Source organism: Oxyura jamaicensis, chromosome 1, assembly GCF_011077185.1.
Source record: "Oxyura jamaicensis isolate SHBP4307 breed ruddy duck chromosome 1, BPBGC_Ojam_1.0, whole genome shotgun sequence".
NCBI classification, from domain to species: Eukaryota; Metazoa; Chordata; class Aves; order Anseriformes; family Anatidae; genus Oxyura; species Oxyura jamaicensis.
Genome location: NC_048893.1, coordinates 122,390,198 through 122,415,787, shown reverse-complemented (window position 1 = coordinate 122,415,787; position 25,590 = coordinate 122,390,198). Strand labels below are relative to the sequence as shown.

Sequence of the window (25,590 nt, the reverse complement as noted above, 5' to 3'; positions counted from 1 at the left end):
GGACTAAGACTTTTTTTTTTTTTTTTTTTTTTTTTTTTCATTTGGCAGTACATAGTTTGGCAGTACAATGGACTCAGCTACTTTGCAGACCACAGTGCTATAAGTGTATTTGATGCCATAATCTTTAAAATCCATTTTGTTGCTGGGTGTGATTATTCATGTAAGTCACTTGATAGATTTCTTTTCTACCTCCTGAACTCAAGCTATTACAAGAATGAAGCCATAGCTGTATTTTCCATCATCATAACAGACTAATTTAAAGCCTTCAAAATGATTATTGAAATATGGGTGTGGAATATCACACAATGATGGAGTATGGAGTGGTATCAGAATTGTTTATTAAATGTATCACTAGCTCTAAAAATCTTGGAAAGTATGTTTGATAGGCACAGTTTACATAGATTGCATTGTGATACACAAATGTAGGAGGAAAGTTAAAGAAAAGTTTAAAAATAAATAACTTGATGATTAGCTATATTCTGAAGTATGTATTACTGTCAGTTGAGTGCAGATCAAGTACTCTTAAAATTATTGTTTCAGAACAAGAGTTCATGCTTGAGTTGTTACTTCACTTTGGATTGCAGTTTATGATGTGCAAATCCCTGACATTTGATGTAGCCTCTGCAGTGGAAATAAAATACATTGTTAAGGTGGGCCTAGTCCTGGTCCTACTCAAGCCAGTGCGTCACTTCCTAATCATATCTATAGGAGTTGGCTGTAGCTCTGGGATGAAACTTTTCAATGTTTTTCCAAGATCCATTACTATTTTCCCAGTTTTTCTATACATGAAACCTAAATAGATGCTGTGATATTTATGCAGCAGTTTTACCAGATGGCTCTTGAATCATCTGTTTTCAATGAAAAATGAAAAGACCAGACACATACATAAAGGCTGAATTAATCTTTGTAATTAAATGGAACATTACTTTCCTGTGAATGATTTTAGCTTTCAAAATGTATTTCATGCTAATTTTTCAGTGAACTGTAATTGTATTATTTTTTATTATTATTATTTTTAGAAGTTTGAAAGTGATCTTCACACAGTTATTGTGAGTTAAGTTAAAATACAGAAGATCTATGTCAGACTCATAAAACTTTGTTGGATGTGAGATATATAGAGATTTTTATTTATTTATTTTACAGTGAATACAATATGTCAGTACTTGGTTTTGCTAGCAGGCCTACAAAATATCCAGATCTTACTATGATGGGCAAAAAAGGCTCTTGGAAACCTCATGTGCTACTTTTGGATGTCAAGTGAGAATTTGACTTGACTGGAGTGATGGTTTGTAGCATTGAAATGCACGTTTCTTTCCACCTTGCAAGTAGTTAAGTCAAGAGTGAAAAGCCTTTTATTATTTTGTCTCTGTAGTAAAATGACGTACAAAACTCTCACGACAGAAAGAGAAGGACATACTTATGATAAAATCCCAACCCTGTGGAAGTCAGTGGTGAAGCTTTCTGGCCTAATCAGTGGCAGAGGGAGAAGTTGCATACCAGGTCCTCTGCCCTGGAGCCTGCTCTCTCTGGCTGCTTGGATAGAAAACTGTTATCACAGTTTCCTCTAAAGTTTGCTGCTGCTCTGTGTCACCCCCTGCCAGACCATCTCACTTTCAGTGACAGGAGAGGAAGCTCATGGAGATGATTTTTCTTCATTTACCTGACAGCCTAAGCTAGTCTGAATACTTGACTGTGACTAGGGGAAATACCCCATCATTCCTTTTCTTCCTGTACAAATGGTTACTTAATATGCAAATTAGATAAATTAAATGAGCCTTTAAACTATAAAAAATTGTGCATGGTGTGTTTACAATGGATTCATGCGCAATTATCACATTGTTGGTTCCTGTACATTTGTCACATTTCATTTGCTTTGCCCATATGTGTGTGCATGCCTCCTGGAAGGCTGGTCCTTTAAACATACTTTTAATCTTATCAAGGGGAAAATACTGACTTGATTATCAAAGAGCATGCCAGTCGTAGGAGAGTTTTCTACTTTCTTGTGCTTTATGAATAAAGAGTCTTCAAACTGCCATTAAATATTACTCAAGTGAAAATAAAAGGTATAAAATGAAGCAAGAAACTTCCAGTGTGCAAATTTAGAAACCCGCTCATAACAAGATGCTTTCAAACTTGTCTGCTGTGTAGATAAGTTGGGATGACTTGGACAGGGCTTGTACCTGTTGCAAAGCTGCTGGGAGAAAACCTGGTGAAGCAATTCCCAGGGTCTTCACAGAGCTTCCTACGTCTTCTCATCGGTTTTGCCTTGGTTGTAGGAAGTTGTCCCCTCCACCAGGAGTCCCACTTCCTTCACTGTCAGCATCAGGGGCTTTACAGGTGTGCCACAGCCTTTTGGCTTCCTGCAAAGTAACTTGGTGTTGTAGTAACAAAGCGTGCTTTTCGCAATCTTTGTTATCCTAATTGATTGGTGGAACATTTAGGAAGTCATCACCAGAATTACTAGTAATGCTTGTAAGGTCTACCTTTAGTTAATGTTTAGTTATTAAGGAGTATATAGTTGTCTTTCCTATTTGCTCAGACTTCTACAACGCACATGCTGTGGTAAGAATTTCTAAGTAACCAATGCAATAAAATGACACTTTCCCCCTATATATATCTTATAAACTACAGACAGCTTTATCTATTGTTAAAACATCAAAGCACTAAGAGCAGCATTACATTTTGAGTTTACTTTCAAAATATTCTGAGACAAATTCTGTTATTTACTAGCATTCTCTATAGCCTGTACTGTGAAATATCTCAGAAGCATCTGACCATTTTTCCTCATGCATGGAAATCATAAGCTCATTACATCAGTTGTCAAAGGCTCAGAACAAGAGTCTGTATAACCTGATAAGTGAGCCCAGCATTTCTGAGGTAGTCCAGTTAGGACAACTCTTCCCATCTTCTGTTTCTAATGCAGCAGAGCCATGACAAGACTAACTAATTTAAATATGACTCAAATATAAAGTTAATATTAAATAATAGTGATGGACATGATATTTCAGTCAGCCTATATCAGATCAGTTAGTAAGCAGCCTGGAAAAGGAATCATCCTCACTGTTGGAGACGTTTGCTTAAGGAGTGGGGCTTAAAAGGGCTGAAAACTGTAATTTCCATGATGCTGCTCTCAGTGCTTGGAAGGGACTGAAATGGATGTGGTAGATATTCCATATTTACCCCAAAACGTCCACGTGGTGAAGAGGAGATGGGCATATTGTGGTCCTGACCACACAGCTAACACTGTGAGTGTGAGGACAGGGCCCATGTTCCGCACCTTTCAGCAAAGAAGCACTGCCAGACTTAGGCTGGCTTTGCAGTCCTCCGCTTTTACAGCCAGTGAGGTGTGAATGCTTTTTGCCTTCATTTGGAAGGCAGCCTAGGAGGTAAGAGTGTTTTTAAAGTATATAGCTAAAAAAACAAACAAAAAAACAACAAAACAAACAAACAAAAAACTTTATGTGCTAAAATATGATCAGCAATTTTTGATTGACACTGTACTGAGTGAATCACGAGTGAAATGACATTGTACTAACATAGTAAATCCTTGCTTTTTCTTTAAAAATCATTGTTGGATTTTTGCAAGTTGCAGTATAAATTGCTTTTAAAGGAATTACTCCACCATATAAGTTGATTAAATAGATATAAAATCTAAAGTGTTAAGGGACTCAAGTAAAATCAACACAGAGGCTACTTTAAGCAATTTAAATGATGGCTGAAACACATGCAGATCATTTGATATTCACTGAACTTGCTTAAGCAGCTGAGTAGAAACTACATTGGATGAGTTTTACTCTTCACTTTATCTAGAGCAGTGTAATAACTAGGACTGAAGCACTGGAAATAGAAAAGGAAATTTTCCAGTCCCTTGCAAAAGTTCAGTCAGCTGGACCTGACAGCACCATGGGCAACAAAAATAGATGCTCTTGATTATATATAAACTTGAAGATGAACTGTGCTCCGCTCCCTTTCTTTTTTTTTTTTCTCCCCAGGCATTTGAAATATCTTGATATCTTGAAAGGCTGCTGTACCTTCTGGAAAACTGAGAGAACATTCTGTTGAGAGTTAATTTGGCTCACTTCATATTTCCTCTTCAGCATTTGTCTTTTTTTTTTTTTTCTCCCCCCACTAGGGATATTTGCATGACAATGGGATCTTTCTTGCTTAAGAGTTCATCTGCTCCTGCTGCTAATTTCCCACCTGAAGTTGTAATTTTCTATTTGAGACATCATAATTATCTCAACTGCAATCAATTGTGATGTCACAAATGGAGGATTATGACTTTGGGTTGGAAATTAGATTGAAAAATTGAAGGAGTTTCAAGAAGCAAAGAAGTCTATCTTCTTGAAAAATAAAAGAGAAGACAAAATAATTTTGGTTAAACCAAGGCAATCCCCTATCAGCTTCTGTTTTACAGTTGTGGAATAACAATTTCAGTTCTTACTGTCTGTGATCTTCATAGGAAACGCTGTTGTTGAGATGCTGTGGAGGGGGAGAAGGGAGTAAGGATTTTACTGTGGAGGAAGGGGGACCTTCCCTTGAACAAACACCCCATGCAGCAAGAGAGAAATAGAAGTCAGGGGGCATCCAGAGATGTCTGGGGTCTGCTCGCAGATAGAATGCAGGGTTGGTATGGCTGTAGTTGGTTCAAAGGCCCATCAATTTGTTGCATTTCATATCTTGCAATATACACTTGGATTTAAGCATTTCTGTTTGAAGGACAGTATTTCCAGAAGAGCTATTTTTGAGGGATGAGGGTAATTCCAAAAGCTTAAGGAGAAGTTATGTTCAGCTTCCCAAAAACATACAAAGTGAGATCTTTGTGCTACCTGGGTCCATCATGGCCTTGTTATTCTAAGGCTTTGTCATATTCTGCTTCTTTCTATGTCACCCTTTCCTTATGTATCCTCTTGCTTTTCTTTTTGAAATGTGTTGTTTCCACAGTGATGCTGGGTGTCTGGGTGGCCTGCTTTTTTTTTTTTTTTTTTTTTTTTTTTTTTTGTGAGGACATTGCTAAGGTTGTTTATATCCTCATACTATGATTTATGAAGTGGCAATACTCAGCTACAGTTACTATCAATCCACACCAGCATGTTTACAAGGATTTCACATAAACAGTGGGACCAGTTCATGACTGAAAAACAAACAAACGAAAAAAAACAAAGTCAATGGAAAGTGAAGTGTCTTATTTAACACCTTTCCTGATGTTACGGAAAGGGGAAGGACTGTGAAGCAAAGGGATAAAAGTGGAGAACAATATAAAGGTCAGCTATGGGGTTTAGGAAAGTACAGTGTCCTTCAGAAAAGTGTGCACTTGGCCTCAAGTGTAAATGGAAGCGACCCTCAGTGGAAACATGACAGTTTGCCCTTTCAGGGATCTAGGGTCAGCCATATCTCTGACCTAAATCTATTTAACAGTTGGATGTGTACCGTGCCATAGCAAAATGGGTCATTTCCTGGTGTCTTTTGGAAAACATTATAAAAGGAACCATTTCACCATTTGATTAGCTCAAAAATTGGTGGGAAAGATTTTTGTGCTCACATTGCTGTAATTCTGCAGGTAAACTCTGCAGGTATCAACAGACTCACTGTGATAATCTGGCAACAGAATCTAGACCCTCCTCACTGAGATGTGAAACTCATTTGTGGCACCAAATTTACCTTGTAGGCAAGTTGGTTTGAAATTAAATTAGGATGCCTTCAGGGAGGCATAATAATATGCAGTGGAAAAAGAATGGTAAAAAAGTGTCATACATCGAGCAATGGTTATGTCTGCCAATGTTTTGTTTTCTTTTTTTCTTTATTCTTTTTCAAAGGCCAAAGCAGTTATGGCAAAAGTGGGTTATCCCCAGTTTATAATGAATGACACATATATTAATGAAGACATCAAAACAGTAAGTGTTAGATTTGTATCTTTCTTCTTTTACATATTGTGACCATTCTTTGCTTTGTTTCACCCTTGTCTAAAATCAAAGTTCCTTAGTTTTACCCACATCTGGAGTTCTGCTTGCCTGCTTGTTTTTAAACATTGAATTAAGTATGCTAGCTCTAGTGTCTAAAGTGTCAATGTTGACATGTCTAAGCAAGATGGCCTCCAGGCCTGCTGGGAGTAAAATTGGCCTGGATGCAAAGAACCTCCCCGCTATTAAACATTTCTAAGGTTAAAAGTATCATATATATATATATATATATAGAGAGAGAGTTTACATATAAAAACAGAACACAGAACAAAACAAAACCATTTCTCCTCAAAGTAATGGCCTTCAGAAAAGCTAATGCATATTTCCTCTGAATGATCACAATTGATAATGCCTGTATAGGCTCTACCCCCTTTCTCCAGTCTATGAATTTTATTTATGCTTGTTTTTCATCATACCTGGAGGCCCTAACCACTGTACAGTCCTACTGTTACAGATGATGGACAAGGATACTGTGGAGGCTTCCTTCCTGACTTGGTATCCATTCAGCCTAACTACAGCAGGAAGGAAGATGATAAAGAATAAGATACTTTGTCATTTTCCAAAGGGGTAACTGGGGTGCGTATGTGGAAAATTGTATTACTGCAAGTTGCAGGCAAAGTAGAACCACAGATTCGATCCTGAACCACTAAAATCCAAGTAATGATAGAGTCACTATGCCAGGAAACAGGAAAGTACACTAAAAGGAGGCATGATTTATTGAGAAACATTTGAAGAACCAGCTCTACAAGCTTACTCCTTCCTTGTTCATGGAAGAGTGGTGTGAGACAGTACTGTGAATCCAGTGTAATGAGATGGAGGAAGTGACCAACTTTACCACTCAGAGTATGAAGTTACTTGCCCAGATAATGGTAATGTCTAGCAAAAACCTCTTGTTAATCACAGTGCCAAAACCCAGTTAAATTTGAAATATAACTTTTCTTATATTCTTTTTATAATTTTGTGATCTGAAATATAATCTGAAAAGTAACTCACAAATACTAGGATTACTTGAAACTCTTGGTAGGGATATAATCTGGATTTATAAAACATTAATATCCCCTTTTCTTGCATGGTTGGTTGTGGGGAGGTTTGTTAATAGATTTGGAGGCGTATGGGAATGTGGAGCCCTATGTCCGTAAGTGTTTAATGTGAGGAATGGTAAAAAATGGCAGCAGAATCCTCCAAGGGCACATAGTACAAAGTATTTATAATGAAATGCAAAACAAACTGAAAAACAAGAGGCTTTGTTTTGAAAGCAGTTTTAAAATGGACTTTTCGAAATAGGGGTAGACCTATTTCCATATGGAAAAGAGTCTGCCTTAACAATAGCCATAGAAACATGCAGCCTACAATTTATCTTGGGGTACTTCTGATTTCCCAATTTTGGGTACTTCTGATTTCTCAGTTTCTCTCTGCACAGGCAAGAGCTTTCCACCAATCCCTTGCAAATATTCTTTCACCCTTAATTTTTGAATTCACATCAATATTTATTAAAAAATATTTATTCCTCCTACCAAACATGGAAATTTTACTTAGTTTGATAATGATAAAAAAATTATGTGGTTATCTTATTTAAATTAAAAGTTCTGATTGTTTTATGTCAGTATTTTATTTTATTTTATTTTATTTTATTTTATTTTATTTTATTATTTTTTATTTTATTTTTTATTTTATTTTATTTTAGTATTTTAATTTCTTGGACATGTTTTAAAAATATTTGTGCTTTACCTATACAGCTGAAATTTACAGAAAGTGACTATTTTGGCAATGTATTACAAACTCGCAAATACGCAGCCCAGTCTGATTTCTACTGGCTTAGAAAAGAAGTTCCAAAAACAGAGTGAGTAGACAAAAGACAAATTTTCATAATATTTTAACAATGTTTTAAATTACATTATTTAATTTATACAATTTATGTTGTAATAGAATTATACACACAGCAACATTTTATAATAAAAAAGCCTATGGGAAAACAAAAACAAAAACAAACAAACAAACAAACAAAAAACACAGTTATTCAGGAACTCCTGGGGATATTTTTATCATAAAAGTACTCTTTTCATTAAGTTCTAGGTACCCCTGTTCCACTGCACAATAGACATATTCTGTCAGTTTAAACTTTTAATTTAATAATAAAAAAAGAATTAATTGAATCTCAAAATTAGATTATGGCTCTTGGTCACAGTTAGACTTTGGAATGATACAGCATAGATTTATGAAATAATTTTCCTATGGATGGAGCCATTATCAAGAGATAATATTATTAATGATAGCAATAAGCTTTGTTAGGTACCTACTGTTGATTGCAGAGATACAACCTAAGACATGATTTAATTTACATATGTTATATTTTATTTGTAAACTTGAGAGTACATATTGTGTCACATAATCATCAAATACATAAAAGAATCAGTCTCTCTTCTTACTGGTGGCTAATCAAATCCTTAAAATGCAAATTATAACCAAAACAGAACTTAATTACTCTAATCATGCTACTTAAAAATGACTCCTTCTGCACAGAGCCTTTGAAATCAGTGCTGCTGCTTAGCTCCTGTGGTGCTATTTCCTTATGGTTCCAGAAATTCCTTCTCTTGCTGAACTGTACGTTGTTTTGAGGATGGCTCTGCATTGTCCATGAGGTAGGAAGAGGATGCCAGCAGGACAGTTGCAGCCCGAGCTTGGTTAGAATTTCAAAGTTTGGCTGCATATTTTCAGGGGGTTATTTATAGCTTGATTTTAATGATGAGTTAAAGTGAGCTCGTTACACCCTTTTCTGACATTACAGTGGTTAATCCCAGTGAAACATGATGCTTGCCTCTCCACAGAAACTGTAATAAGCAGCATTCATCCTGTGAGCAGAGTTGAGGCAGCACTAACACAGACCAAGTAGACTGCTGGCAAGAAAGAAAATACCCCCTGCAGGGAAATTAATGGGCAGGTAGTCCCTGAATATACACCTCAAAGGCTGTCACCTCTGAGAACTGTCACTTCATGTGGGTGTGCTTCAAAAACTTGAAGGTTTTACCCTACTGACCACTACAAGATTGACTACTTTCTCTTCCTTTTCTTTGCCCTTTTATTTCGAGGATTACTTAACAGCAGTCTCCTCATCACCTTTGGCTTGCCCTTAAGTAGATCTATTCCAGTCTGCTTTTGCACTTTCCTTTGCTTAAAAGAAAAAAAAATAGAAAAGGAAGATATACAGGTATAGTGTCTATATGTGGTCACAAAGTAGCTCATCCACAGGAGGTGGAGTAACAGGGAAAAAATGACACCTCCTGCACTGGCTGCTGCATAGGAGGGGAGATGGGAACCTCTGGTGGGATTACTGTCCCCATGTGTGCATACATATAGGGCAGGGGACAGACCCTTCCAGCTCCATTCTGGGCAGCTCACTGGGGAACAGTCTGGCCTGGGGCATCTCAACTTGATTTTCAACATCTTTTCTCTGTCAACACAACTATATGCTCTGTTCCCTGCGGGGCTGGGGGTAAACCTGTCTGAGCCCTCAGCCATGTTTTTTTCTCTTGAGGGATTATTCTGCCTCTGCACCTGCTCAGGGATAAAAAAGGGATCTGAAGGTGGTATCCCTTACACTGGCCACTGTGGCTGTGTCATCTGAGGACTACCAAGGCACAGAAAGCCATTGTCACCTGTAGTAAAAATACCATCCTGTGTTTTAATTTATTATAATATACAAATAATTCCCACCAGTCTGAGGCATGTCAAGGATTCAAGGATGGTCTTGAATGCATTAGTGTTTGCCACATTTTGGCTAACGGAACACTGCATTCTGAGGCTTTTACTTCTCTTTCTTTCTATTTTTTCTTTTGTTTCTCTCTTTTTTTTTTAAAAAAAAAAAAAACTTTTATATGTTACTGCACATATCATTGGCCTACACTGAAGCTTGGCATTGTGTTAGTAGAGGATTACCCTTTGGGGTTTGTTTCCATTTTCTTTGTTTCTACTTTTCTTTAGTTCAGTAGCTTCTAGGAAAATATTTATATTTATAGATATATATTAAAAGATGGTCCATGCTGTGGACTGATAAAGATAAATAAGAAAACAAGTATATAAGAAAATAAGTTATCACATAGTACTGTAATATTACTCCCAAATGTGAAACACCATATTCATTTAGCAGACGGTGCACATTTCTTAGCAATATTTTTTCAGTCTGGACTCAATTTCATCAGCGTAGTCAACTATATGGAAAAACAATGTGCTAGTTCACTTGAAACACCAGGGAAACATTATCAGGGGACAGAGGAGCTGAGAGGTACAAGACAAAGGATTTTGATAAAGCAAGGGGAATGTGGATAAGAAAGTGGAAATAGTTATTCTGGGGATTCAACAGTTTTGTAATCTAAGAAACAGGAATAATCCCCCAAACCAGGAGTATTTATCAAAATTCATTGTCCTGTGTTTTGCTCCCTCCTGACCTAGCTGTTGTCTGGTTTACAGCAAAAAGGGAGTGTTGTGATATGACAAGGGGTAATGTCTTTAAAATAAAAGAGGGTAGATTTAGATTAGATATTGGGATGAAATTCTTCACTGTAAGGGTAGTGAGGCACTGGAACAGGCTGCCCAGAGAAGCTGTGGATGCCCCATCCCTGGAGGTGTTCAAGGCCAGGCTGGATGGGGCTTTGGGCAATCTGGTCTGGTGGGAGGTATCCCTGGTAGGGTATCAGAACTGGGTGATCTTTAAGGTCCATTCCAACCCTTTTGTGATTCTATGATACTGTGAAAAGGAGTAGGGAGGGCATCATGTGTGACGCTGATCAGGCTGGGAGGAATGCACCTGGAAACCTTTCACACCCAGATGGTGCTGAGGAGCTGTGACATGATACTGGGGTCCCCAGGGGCCTGGTTCCCCTGCAGTCACCACAGCCACAGGAGGTGCACCTTGCAGTCTTCAAAAAACAACAACAGCAACAACAAAAGCACAATTTTTACTTGGGACACTGCACACCAAATTACTGTCCTTCTAATTACTCTCCTCTAATACAAAAAGTTTAGAGAACAAATTGCAACTTCAGTTCATGTTTTGTGGAGAATTAAAGAAATAAGCTTTTCCCTGTATTGTAATTGTTCCCAGTCAACACTTTTCATGACTACTGTTGTAGCACACTATGCTCTTAACTCAGGAAGTAAGATATGGTGGAGATAGCTGTAACACAAACCTATTAGAGCATCTGCCTCACTTGTTATCTCAGTACAAGATTTTCTTTGCAAGAGATATCAGATTTACAAGTATCAAGTCCACAGCTTTATGTTTTGACTGCTGTAGGAGTTGATAGGTAATGTTACAGGACATTACACTCAGCTATTCCTCTTTCACATGTTAATAAGAAATAGAATCAGAGGAAACAATATTAGTTTTATTATTTAGTCTGTAATTAAAGGGAGGTTAGTTTTTTTTTTTTTTTTTTTTTTTTTTTTTTTTTTTCCCTGTCCTGGTAATGAGTCAAATACACTGACATTGTAACCAGATCTAGAGCAAATTATCAACCAGACTTCAAACAGGAACGTGAGAGCTATTTCTAAATTTGCTTCACCTTAAAATTTAACATTGACAGCTATTTATTATAGCTCTTCATATAGTAATTTGATATATTATTAGTTAAGGTCTGTCACTGAAGACTCAGTCATTTAAAGGCGCTCACTGAAAGAGGCTGACAATTGTGAGGTGAAGTTGTTCATCTAGTCTGAATAGAAGCAGTCTCAGTTATTTCTGTTCTTTCATGGAAAATGCTTTCTAAATCTTCTTGAGAGTGGCTTGCAATGATACAACAAAATGCTAGAGTGCAAATATGCTCCTTGCCAGGGTCTCTAAACGTCAAATATAAAATTCAGCAGTATACACTGCTTGTCACCAGAAAACTTTTCTTTGTGACTCCTTGGTACAGCTACTAAGTCTTCTCTTTCTATCTGCTTAAAAGCATAACAAATTTCATGCTGGGTTGTTCTTGAGCCTTGTTGTGAAAAAGTGACTTAGAAAGAACATAGTTCAGTTTTACAGTGAGAAAATTGAGACTGCTATTGGTGTCTGGCTTATACTAAGCTCAGAAGACAAGGTGGGCTCTGCTGTTGCAGTGGTAGATCATGAAGAAAGAAGTAGCCACAGGATAGAGAGGTTGTGATGAGACTCAGCAGCTTTTCTGCAAGCAATGAGGTAGCTTCATAGGTATGAAAGCACTTCGGTGCGGTGTTGGTTGCTCTTAGGCCAAGTGAGGTGCTTCTGTTATGACAAATACATGCATCGCTATGGTTAGCTCCTCAGCCAGAAAAACAGGTGAAAACTTATGCTGTTAGAGAGGCATTGCTTGTACTTGAAGAACTCTTTAACCACTGCTTGTGGTGTTTCTCATCATGAGCTGGTTGCAGTGAGCTCAGTGTGGCCCCGGAAGTGCAACAGCAAAGAGGATGGGGAAGAGAGCAAAGCACGTTAGTCTGTTTTGAAGTGTAAGTTATCTGCCTCAGGCCCTTGATCTTGTGCCTGGAAATGAGGGAGCCCTGTAAGACACACACTGTAAGAAGGATTTGTAAAAAGGGAGTTTGTTGTTTGGAAGCCTTTTTCATGCTTAGAAGTTGCTGTTCAAGAGAATAGAAAGGATGTTTTAAGTGGAGCAAACCCACAGGGTGAGGTAGAAGTTGCAATGCTATATGTCTGTTCAAGCTTCCAGTAAAATCCAAATTATAGTGTTGAGCGAGTCAGGTGGGTCCCTCCAGGGTTGTCTCCTTGTCAAAGAGAGAGAGAGTCCTTCAGAACTACTGCTAAGCTGGGAGAGCAGTACTACTGCACAAGTGGCTGGCTTGAATCCTTCAAAATATTTTGGCTCCTCACTGATGTCAACAAATGTGACAATAAAAAGTGGTCAGTTAGAGCCCCTAATTTTTTTATTTATCACCATAAGAGCCCCTAATTTTTTTATTTATCACCATAAGCATTCTTTCTTCAGTTTTCCATTATCTCACTACATTACCTCTTGCATCTCATGCCTTTATTATAGAGGAAACAGAAAACACACCAAAATAAACAACCTCCCCCTACTCCTCCCCTTCAGCATCTCCTAATAAACAAAAGTGGGATAATTATCTGTGGTGATTAGAGAGTCTAATGTGATGGATGGTTTAGACTTTTACAAGACATCACTCTTGGCTTTCATTGGTTACTTTTTTGAGTTACTACATTATAAAATAAGCTGTTCAGCTTTGAACATGAGAGAAGCAGATAAACTTATTGATAAAAGACAGAATGCTGCAATCCTAAACCTCTCCCCTTTGTTACATGGTCTATGTGAGGACATCAACTGTCAGAACAGTAGTCAGGCTCTGCAGATAACTCCTTCATTTGATGGTGCTATTTTAAAACACAAATCGTGCTCTTTAATGTCACCGGCATCACATATTTTCCATGTTCTGATAGATCTTCCTTTGTCTTACTCCTTGTTTTGCAGTTGCCATCTTTTCTCTTTGAAAGGAATTTTCCAAAACAATTGCATTAGTTTATTGCTTTCAGGCTTTACAAAAACTTTGGAGTAATGCATTGCTAAAGAAATCAGGATTTTCCTTTTTTGGATGCTTATTATAGTTGTTTCTAATTTATTATGAATTAACTACAAATTCTTATCATCTTTATTACTTTAATTATTTCTCAGTTCTTCATTATAAAAGCATAAGGTGAAATCTTGGACTCACTGGTCAGAATTTCCTCAGAGGGCTTTTAGATCTTGCTGAAACCTATTGAGATTTTTCCACTCGTATGAGTGAAACCACTGCCAATATAGAAGAGCTTAGGCTAAGGAGACTCATAAATTCTATTTGCATTTCAAATCTAGGTTTCTTTCCAGAAAGAGAAATCTAAACACAAGAAGAAATAGTAATATTCCTTGTAAAATTTGTTTTGCTTTAAGGATGTCCATTTGTTTATGGGCACACTGATGCCCACTGAGTAGGGTACAGAGCGTGAAGCTGTTTATTTCAAATTTAGGTTCCCAGATAGGACCTACCCATGCTGTTAACATCATCCTAATCATACAAGTGCCTGTTCAGCAAAGAGTCTGAATCTACTTCAGTCATTTCAAAATGCTCTCTAGCTTCAAGAGGGAATTTCTCTGCACATGGTTGAAAGACAGATATAATAAAATCTTAGAGAGTTTTCACAGCTGCTGTCGGTGTTGCACCTCTGTTGGGTGAAGTCAGGACTTTGGTTTGCCAGCATGGAAGACCTCACAAGCACTACTGTCACTTAGAAACACAACAGATTAGGTAATAGGAAACTTAACAATCACTCTTGTTGAACATTCATTGAGTAAGTGCACTTAAAGTGAAGCCATTAAACAATAGACTTCAGTGTTCCAGAAACTGTGAGCTGAACTGGAGAAATAATTTAACTTTAATGTATCCTTGGTCTTTTACATTTTTGCTTCTTTCCACTGAGTGAGCTTTTTATCTTTGCTTATTCTATTCATAAAATTGTTTAAGTGTACTGACGGATGATTTCTTTTGCTCTTACTACAGGTGGTTTACCAGCCCAACTACTGTCAATGCTTTTTATAGTGCATCTACCAATCAAATTAGTGAGTATCTGACTTCTGAGCCTGTTTTTAAAATGTCTGTTTGGCAAATGTTACATCAAGCTTCAGAAAATATCTGTACACTTTTTGTGTGTGTGACTGTATATTGGAGGGATGAAAATCAGAATTGCAAACATTGTAATTTGGCTGTGAGGCATCTTTAGTTAGAAGATAGTTCTGGAAAAGCAAGGGCTCCAACAAATCTGAATTACTGTTGCTTAGTGAATTACCCTGAGTAAACTGAGTTGCAGTAACTGCTTGTGTGTGTAGTCTGTCCATTGCAAATATGAACAAAAATGTTAGCTTAAATCAATTTCATTAAAGTTTATACTACTGTTTCTATTTTCTGTTTGCTGTAGCAAAAACATGTGACATGCGCACAAATACCTCCATAAATATGCAGTAACACTTTAAGTGACAGCAATTCAATTTGCTAGTTTATAGGTAGGAGATTGTGACTTTAAAAAAAAAAAAAAAAAAAAAAAAAGGTGTCCAGCAGATTTGTTCAATACCTTACAAGGACAAGAAGCGGTATCTGTAGGTAACTTAAAATTCTTGCCTGTATAGTCTGATGAAATTTTCTTGTATGTACAGTGCCACCTGTCTTGCACTAATTTTAGTTCCTTGTTGTTTCTAATGAATATAAATCCTGGTTTGGTAAAATTGTTGAGATTTTCCAAAGATATATATGGGTTTGGATGTTTGCTCCAATTGCTTTAATGAGACTTTACATGCAAAATTTCTAACTGGTTTTAAAAGTCTATAATGGTATTTCTGTGGATAATAGTGTTATCTTTGCCCTGACACTTCTCTTCATTGCTATTAGCTTTGCAAGTTAAATCAGCCATTCCAGTTTTATGCTGCCAGGTTCTGGAAGGCTGAGTGCTGCAACCTCTGTGATCTGGGTCCCCAGGGACAGGCTTGTCAAAAATCTCAGAGTGACTCCCCCACTTTCTCCTGAATGCCTTTTGATCAATTAGAAAAACAATTTTTGAAAGGCCCAGAATGATTGTTTCTCCCTGAAGAGGTTACAACAGAGGATAGGCGATCGGGTCTGCTGGTATCTGCTCTTGCCTATTTCTGTAAATAATTTCTTGCCTCCAAAATTAAATTATTTTGTATCTAAGTGAGCTCATTTGTAAAGCAAGTATGATAATTAGGCAGGTCTTTTGATTAAAATTAGTTCTAGACCTAGCCCGTTCCACTTTAATTAGAAGTCTGCCATCATTAAGCAGCCACATTTTTGTTGATCTTTGGAGTGTATGCTTGAGGCAGGTTTCACCAGGTTGATCAGAGCTGTAAAGTACGTCTGAAAAATGACATCTGGTTTTCCCACTAAACTGAGCACAGGCCCCACTGCTCTTTCAGATGTATTGTGTGGACAGAGAGGAAGCTCAGTCAGTGCAAAATGAGAGCTGTTGCTGTTACATCTTCTTTAATATTGGGTCTTCTCAAGTTTTAGCAGCATTCAGCTCTCCTAGCCTCTCTGTCAGGGCACATTAGAGAAAGCTGCAGTGAAGAGGCTGGAGCTACTGAAGCTGAATTGTGCACTCACTGTGTCTAAGTGTCACGAAGCAGAGGGCTGTCAAATGTAACCTATCCGTCACGGGTATAGGGGTGATTGTGTTTTGTATCTCAACTGCAGACCGTCTTGTATTGCTGGCATTTGACCTTGAAATCTGGATAGTGCTGCTCACTTTCCTTTTAAGACTGTTCCTAAGAGCAAAGGGGTTTAGGTGGTTCTTTCTGAACAAAACCCTGTTCTACCTGTGAGGCAGAGTTACACATGTAACTTCACACTCAAAATGATGTGCAAAAGGAGGAGAGGCTTGATGAAAGGCACAGCACAAAATGATCTTCCACTGCTGACTTCCATCAATGTGCTTTGCAGGGAACGTGGCCCGTGTGAGGTGTGCAAGGAACGTGCTCAGGTCTGAAGCTGCTGATAAATACTTGTCACATTGCTACTGAGTTCCCAGTAACGCTGCTGGGAAAGAACTGTTAGATCAAACTTTGCAATCCCAAGCACTGCTGGGAAAGAACTGTTAGATCAAACTTTGCAATCCCAAGCATACTCCTGTATCTCTGGGCAAATATCACACACAGGAATTATTGCCCTACTGCTGTATAGCTATGTTTTCAGTAGTAATCACATCAAGTTCTGCAGGGGCTACAAAACCTGTGTCCTTTTCAAAGCTGTAGTTCTAAAACTACAAAAGTAGTTCTAAAAAAAGTTCTACAAAACAGAATGTCAAAATTCTACAAATAAGAATGTAATTTGAGAATAAAAACAAGCATGAGCTCTAGAAGGTTAAATGTGAAGTTGTGATTTAACAAGCCCACACAGATTGGAGGAGCAACTTTCTAAGAATATAAGAACTAATAAACTTTTTTTTTTTTTTTTTTTTTTTTTTCCAAGTACTCTGAAAAAGGACAGTCTTTAAGACATAAAAATAATACAATTCTGTGTGTTGTAATAGTTTGGGAGGTTCTTATCCTCCAGCTTTTTCTTATGGAAATTAAGTCCCAAGAAGTGTCTCAAATATAGTGTTAACAGAAGATGCTTTAGAAGAAATTCATAAAGTGTATTGGGACAAATATAAGCACCAGATAATATTCACTCAGGTATTCCAAAGGTGCTTAGAAGTAGTCAAAAAAAATAACCTTGGTATGTTATCACTTACACCATCCATGGCATGGGAAGAATGGGTGTGGCAAATGTCAAATCTTTTTTTTTCTCGAAGAGCATCTAGAGGGATATAATTATATGCAGTATTCCAGCACCTATGTGAAGGAAACTGTCCATAACAAAGAATAGAATGAGTAAATAGATGAAATAATGGGGAAGAGAAAAAGTGACTTGTTCTTTACTTTCTTTTAGGAAAAAAAAAAAAAATCATTCTTCCTTAATCTATTAGAGTTTTTTTTTTTTTTTGGAATTCATCATGTAAGTGAACTTGATATGTTACATTTATTTCCATGTAACACTTTTCATGAAGTTCTTTCCTAATACTATTAATTGGAATTTGTCAGGAGACAAGAAAGAATATCCTTTCAGAAATTCACAGAATCACAGAATCACAGAATAGTCTAGGTTGGAAGAGACCTCCAAGATCACCGAGTCCAACCTCTGACCTAACGCTAACAAGTCCTCCACTAGACCATATCCCTAAGCTCTACATCTAAACGTCTTTTAAAGACCTCAAGGGATGGTGACTCAACCACTTCCCTGGGCAGCCTATTCCAGTGACTAACAACACGTTCAGTAAAGAAGTTCTTCCTAAACCTCCCCTGGCTCACCTTTAGCCCATTCCCCTCTCGTCCTGTCACCAGGCACATGGGAGAATAGACCAATCCCCACCTCGCTACAGCCTCCTTTCAGGTACCTGTAGAGTGCAATAAGGTCGTCCCTGAGCATCCTCTTCTCCAGGCTAAACAGTCCCAGCTCCCTCAGCTGCTCCATGTAAGACTTGTTCTCCAGACCCTTCACCAGCTTCGTAGCCCTTCTCTGGACTCTCTCGAGCACCTCCATGTCCTTCTTGTAGCGAGGGGCCCAAAACTGAACACAGTTCTCGAGGTGCGGCCTCACCAGAGCCTAGTACAGGGGGACAATCACTTCCCTGGACCTGCTGGCCACGCTGTTTCTTACGCAAGCCAGGATGCTGTTGGCTGATGAAATTAATGACTAATCAGAGATAAGAAAAAGAGAGAAAAGGAGGTAGGAACAAATTCATTGTTTTCAGAATAGTTGGAGGTGTGTGTTACCACTGAACTGGTCACTCTGTTAGAAGATGATTGGAAAAAGAGGGTGTTCTGTCTTGAACAAAGGCATAGTTTTTGATCTAGGAGGATAAGCTCTGTTTCAGGAGGACATGTCCCTCAGCTACTGATTGCTGGAAGGTCAAATGTATTAATGGAAGAACTATCTCACAGATAGATGCCCAGTGCTCTTTCCAGTGATATCTACAGGTCATTGCTAGAGAGAAGAGAATGGGTTAGGTCGGCTCTTTATCTTCTTGAGTGCTCTTCAGTATACAAACTAGAATTTAGTGTGTTCAAGGCCCATCTATTTCTTCTCTTGGTAAATGCATTTACTAAAAAGGAATATTTGAGAAAACTGAATTCTAAAATTCATAATGCAAATTCTTTCTAGAAAGCAGCTGCTACATTAACGGGAAAAGACTTGGTTCTAAAGTTGATTCTAAAAATTGAGAGCACTCAATTTAGAAACAGAAATGTACTGTGTGATATTTTCAACTTAACCACAGCAACTGCAAACTCGATTAGTCACTGAAGGTTTCATGAAACAATTTAGAGAAAAGGCATCATCTGTGCCTTGATCCATGGACTCTGAAAAGGAGTTGTCATCAGGTACCTGCAGAAGTGGAGGGGAACGTGGGGGTCCTTGATCACTTAATTTTAGGAAGATGCCTTTTCTTTCTCACCCATAGCACAGGGAAGTATCTGGCATGCTCCCTGTGAAAGGTGTATAAATTCTCCTGTCACTGTAGTCTGTATTGCTCACTTAAGTATTAAACAAGAAATTGCTGCAATCTCCATGCAAGTCCATGCAATCTTCATACAAGGGAAATGGGAAATTTGTTAGTGTTTTTAGTGGGTTCTTGACTACTGAATTGCTTGCCAGAAAAGACCTTTCTTCACTAAAAGTGAAAATTAATAGACAGTAGAAACTAGACAATTAAAAAAAAAAAAAAAAAAAAGGCTGGATTTGGGAGAATAAAGCAAAACTTCAATGTGCAGATATTGTAATAAATTCTGCTCTGCTTCAGTGCAAACATCCTTCATGGCTTCTATTACTTCATTTAATTTTCATTAGTAAATTATCAATAGCTCAAATGGACAAAAATTCTGTTAATTTTTCCAAAAGAGAAGTAAGTATCAAGGTAAGATGTGCTGCAAAAAGCAAATGTATTAATTATGGTATATAAAATTTATATTCTGATTAAAGTTTGATTCTGATGATCTCTATAATCTAGTCAATTTCTGTTCAATTATAGGTACTTAACAAGGACAACAGACACATCTGATGCTACAGATATATCTAAGCACACTTCATATAACCTAAGCATCATGAATACCACATTTTTATATTATTAGCACTGGAATACAAAAACAGTTTCCAAAAGAGACTTTATTTTAATGAGCTCTATGGCAGCCAACTAGTACGTGATGAAAAGAGATACAAGTGATGAACAAAGTATGCTAACATAATTCTGTTCAAGAAAAGGTTTTATTTCATTACAACACTAAAATATTGGCCCTTGAATGTGTGAAGGGTAGAAGGGAACTGCTCATTAGACATTTGGTGTGTTTAATTTTCTTTCCAAGTGTCAATATATTTGCCTCTAAAATATGTCAAAAAAGTAACATCTGTGGGTTGTGAACAGTAATGAAAAGTGGATTTACAGTGAACTGAGGCAAATAAAAGCAATACACTCAGTGAGGTATGAGCTTGAATAGATATATTGGATAATTAACTACCGTTGATGTTATCTCTGTAGGTTTATACCTATACCTCTTCTAAGTCATTTTTGCTTGTACTGCAGTTCTCTAGAAAGTCAAGAGGCCTCTTTAGAGAGCGACTTCATTACATGCTACAGGAAGAAGACATAATCTAAAATAGAATTTTAAAATTATGTTTGAATTAGCATCCATAGAGAAAACTACAGAAGAGAGCTCATATTAGGCAGTAAGTATCATCTTTATAGAAAGTGGCATACAGATATTGATGCTGGCAGCTGGCTGATGCTGTGAGTTGCAAAGCAGAACTCTTATCTCGCCAGGAGCCAGGCAAGCACTGGCAAACAGCACACAGTGCCGTGGCCGGGGAAGGACCAGGGGACTCCACGTAGTGGCACTTTCTCTTCCTTTAAGAACTGGACTAATTGGAAGGTTATTGATGAAGTAGTTTCAAGTGCACCATTAGTTTCCAGGAGGTTAATGAACATAACAGATTTGGACTGAATACTTTCTGAGCTCTGTTATTAAGTAAGCTTTAAGTGTTCTTAAATGAGCACTCGTTTTCATTATTTTCTTGTGTACTAATGGCCAGTATTCTCATTTATTTACTTACAGTTATAGGTGAGATGATACATGATCCTTTCACACATTTTTCTATTTCTTCTTCCTAAAATTCTTATGTATTATGTTTAGAATAGGAGGATTTTTTTTTCCCTGTGTTTTTCTATTTATCTGGGGAATCTAGAGAGATGTTGCCTCGAGAATATAAAGATTAAAATTTATTGTAAAAACATGTTTCTTAGTCCCTCAGCACACTTATTTGTCGGCTTGTCACAAACATCATGCATTTCTCCTCACAGTGACCCACTGAGGTTCTCTCTGTTTCGTAAGCAGGAAAGATCCTCTTTTGTAAGGTGAAAAGGAAACTGAGCCAAGAATTGAACCAGAAGTTGCTAAGGCCTCTGCTTTAAGACCATAATTTCTCTTTATCTCTTAATGAATGTATGCACTACGACTCAGAAAGTTAAGCTTTGTACTCATGCAGTCTGAAACAGTTACCGTGCCTCATGCAATTTATGTTTTCCATCCTTATTTTCTGCAGGATAGAATTTGAAATAAGATGTAGGATTCAGGTCAATATTATGACAGAGTGATCCTAATTGCCTTCATATAGGTAGATCAAAGCTATCTGGGATGCTTTGCAGCATCCAGTACATCGACATATCTTGCAGATCTGAGACCCTGGAGACAGGAGACTTTGTTCAATTGAGACTGGCACTTAAAAACTCTTATCTCACCAAGAGCCAGGCAAGTACTGGCAAACAGCACAGTTTGTCCCAGGCAGGATATGCAAAGCATCTCAAATGGCACTGGGAAGAGATTCAGTTACCCAAACAATTTGAAGTCTATAGAGCCATTTTAAAGAAATGTATCCTGACCTTCATGCTGTTTTTATATAACTAAACAGCATCCTTGTAGTTTTCACGTTTAATTCCTTACATGAATTCAAAATCCTTTGCTTACTGACCAGAAATTAGTCTTCTGCTTATATCTTATCCATTTAAAATTCTAAATACGAATTGCTTCAATGACACTTGAAAATAGGTTGCAGTTTTTAAAGACATCTGAGAACAGCCAGTACGACAATCAGCAGAGTACCTTGAAAATCACACAGCTTAGCACAGATGTCTCCCACATCTGCTATTTATGTGCTGGATTCACTAGCCTGTCAGAAGTTGCTTTAAACAAACCAGCTAATTATTGGAAATTGTAAATGCACTGACTTTGAATGAGGCTTTACTAGATCTTGTCTTAGTTAAAAATATCATGCAATGTAAATGACCTATAGAATTGGAATTCATATTGAGATTTGAACTCCAAGTTTCCTTATGACATATTGAGGCATCTCACCTGTTTTTGGTTTACTTCGTCCATTATTAGTTTGCATAGTTACAGTGAACTATTAGATGAAATGTCATTGTTTGTGTCTCTGTGGAGAAGTAGCATTATTCCCCTGAGTTTCAGGGTGTTCATCTGCAAAATGTGTATAATAACATATGGTATCAGCTGGTAAATTGATTCCTTAATTGCAGTAAAGCCACTGTAAAACTAAAAAGAGAAAAGAAAAAAAAAAAAAAAAGTAAAAAGAGAAAGAGGGGGAAAAAAAGAAAAATAATAATAATAAAAAAAAGTTTCAAACTTGAAATATACTCGAACAAACTTCATAGCATCTTGCTGGGGAGAAAGGCTAAAAATTGATACAATGGATAAAGTGAAGCTAGATGCCTTCAATTAAGTTAAAAGTAGTTCTGTGCCGGTGAAGAGTGCTGTCAGAGCTTCAAGATCAGCATAAATTCAGAGTTAAATATTTAAAGTAAGCCAGGTGTGCTTCACTGTTTGAAATGCTTCTGTGTTGCAGAGCAGTAAGATAAACAAGAGGAAAGTTCAGCAAAAAGTCACCGTCCAATGGTGTGAACACAGGGGTTAGGAAAGTAAAAGACTACCTGGAGATGAATCTGGTGCAGGATGTGAAGGGATGTCAAAAGGATTTCTGCAATTGTATTAGCATCAACAGAAAGTCTAGGGAAAATGTGGACACACTGCTGAATGGCTCAGGGGACCTAGTGTCAAACGACACCGTAAAGACTGAGGTACTCAATGCCTTCCTTGCCTTAGTCTTTACCGGTAAAACAGACTTTCAGAAATCCCAGGCCCTTGAGATCAGAGGGAAAGTCTGGAGCAAAAAGTCTTATCCTCACTGGAGGATGAGCAGATTGGGTAATATATAAACAGAACTGGACAGACACAAGTCCATGATCTGATAAGGCAGACTTGTTAGCTGAAGGAGATGGCTGATGCCATTTCGAGGCCACTCCTATTTATTTTTGAAAGGTTGTGGAGAGGTTGCTGAGGATTGGAAGAAAGCAAATGTCACTCCTGTCTTCAAGAAGGACAAGAATCAGGGAGCTACAGTCTGGTTAGCCTCACCTCACTCCCTGTGTATGTGATGGGCTTTAAAGTAGATATCCAGGAAACCATTTCCTTCACCAACCCAGTAACCTTCTATCATCATCTTGGGGATGAGGTGAGAGCTGTGCATGTGACTTATCTTGACTTGAGCAAGACTTTCCACACTGTCTCCTATGATATTCTCAAAGACAAATCGATGAATTAAAGACTATATAAGCAGACATTCACATGTACTGAAAACTGGTGGAACTGCTGGACTCAGAAGGCTGTGATCATAGCTACTGGGCTTTAAAGGGTTGTGATCAGTGGCACGAAGTCCATCTGGAGGACAACCCAGCTCATCCATCTTGCCTTATCTAAAATGCTTGGATGTACAGTATTAGTGTCATTCTCTGATAGGTTGAACTCAGATGTCCACAAATCTCCAGTGCTCTCATGGCATGTTACACCAGTGCCCATCGCAGAATGATGTTGCAGTCTTGCAATGTTGCTACAAAAGTAAGTAGGATGTAAGAAAGTAGTCAAGGCAGATTCAGCAAGTCCAGGTCATACCTATGGCAAAGGGATTTGTCTAAGTGTCCTTAACAAGGGAGCACAGTTTTCTTTCTGTGTGCTGTTGATGAGTATGGTTCCAAGCCAGCGCTAGCAGTAAACTGACTGACACATAACTGACACAGAGGTTTTTAGCCTATATCCCTCTTCTTGGACCATGTAGAGGGAGGAAGCATGTAAAGATGCACTAAAGGCTAAATTTGTGGTGAAGTGCTAGCTGTAAGTACCTACTAATTGCCTGTATCCATTCTTTAAGATGTGAAGCTGAAGTCTGCCTGACTTACTTCTCCAGATCAGTGCTTTTCTCACTTGAACTCCAGTGGCATATAAATAATCTTATTAGTATTTATTGCTTCTGCAGCCTACTGAGCTCACTGAGTTTTGTCATTAATTCTTTTAGGTGCAATATGCCCAGCAACAAGCAAGAAACAGGCTTCAGAAGGGAATTGCCTAACTCAGGGGATTCAAAACAGCACAGAATAAGAAACTGTCAGGTGATCTATCTCATAATTTCAAGACTCTAGGTCTAGGACATTGTTTTCCTTGTTTCCTCCAAGGACAATCTTTTTGACACTTGCCTTAGGGAGACATTGTTTCTGTAGGGATGCCCTGTGTTGCCCGCTCCAAAGCTGTTCCTTCTATCCTAGTACTGTTGCAATACTGGGCAAGCACCCTCCATCATTTAGTACCACTAATCTCTGAAGGATAGGACTTTATTAACTTTATTAACTGCTCAGGAATCACTTTTAAAACTAGACAATAATTTTATTGAACAAAAACACCCTATTGAGTTCCCTGACTTTTCCTTAAATGGGTATTACATCAGTGACTCACTTTGGCCTGAAAATACTTCCTAGGCTGCTTTGGTGCATTTGAACTACAAAGGTGTTTCACACAGCACAAGCAGAAACCACTCCTTAAACAAGCTCCACTATTCGGCATGTCTTATCTAAAATGGATCCTGACTTAGAGTAAAATAATTTTCAACCTGTTGAATGGACTCATGGTTGGAGCTTCTTCCCATTCTTTCACATAACATGAGTGGTAACTTTATCTCAGCTTAACTTACATCTGACTGTTTCAGCACTGTCACATGAAGGCACCTTAAATTATATTACTTAGATGGGTGAACCTGACTGAAGCTTTGCATCTAGTTTACAGAAAAAAATGCATGTATACCTCTACTGGAGCACAGACAAGTGCAAATTCTCTATAGAAGCGTACACATAAGCAAAGTAATTTCTGCTCTTTACAAGATCTTGATAGCCTCTCGGTGTGCTAGCAGGTACGTGGCTATGTGCCAGGGTTGTGTGACCACTAGACATGATTTCTTCATTTTGTCCACAGTTCCTCTCATCTGCTGCTGGGGGAAAGGATCATTCAGGGTTAGTCAACCCTAACATTTATTTTATTAAATGATATCTTTGGTATGTCCAAAAGTCTTTTCTGAAGTTTTGAACTTGGAAGGAAGCATGCAATGTAGTTCAGGGTAGATTTCTAACTCTTAGTATCTTATGGTGCTTAGCACACAAAATTGATGACAACATATAGCAGTCACACAATGCATGTAAGCAGGACACTGAAGGTTCAGGTGTCACATGAACCAACCTGCTGGAACATTGCATGCTCTAATGTGGAATGAGGGAGTGCCATTTACTTACATCAGTATGCCACAGCCCAGCCCACAGATAATTCTGTTGGCCTCTGTATATTTTCGACCAGGCACTAATGTTCCTCTCTTAATTTATCAGACTTTTTTTAGGAATAACTTAGTGTCTTAGCAAACAATTTTCAACAGTAGGTGCCAGTGTACCATTTGTACCATTACTGTGAGATGTTTAAAAACACACACCATAAACACAATACTTTTCTGTGTGCTGGGAGGCAAAGAGAATTAGATCAGGAAAACTTTGTCCTTGACATTGGTAAAATTGTGTTTTGTAGCACCAGGAAAGCAGTTGATAACATGCTTGAAAGGACAAAACAGCATCTGCACAAGTAAGAGAAAAAAGAAAATAAGTTTGAAAACCATACTTTTTTGTTAAGCT

General features: G+C 37.9%; 1 protein-coding gene across 1 annotated transcript in view; it reads left to right on the top strand.

Moving 5' to 3' along the window:
- Positions 1-25,590, top strand: part of PHEX (phosphate regulating endopeptidase homolog X-linked) — a 105,862-nt gene that overhangs the window by 62,500 nt on the left and 17,772 nt on the right. The window contains exons 13-15 of the mRNA XM_035309829.1: positions 5,817-5,894; positions 7,697-7,800; positions 14,484-14,542. Coding sequence (XP_035165720.1) covers positions 5,817-5,894; positions 7,697-7,800; positions 14,484-14,542 — 241 coding nt within the window. The remainder of the gene's footprint in view (positions 1-5,816; positions 5,895-7,696; positions 7,801-14,483; positions 14,543-25,590) is intronic.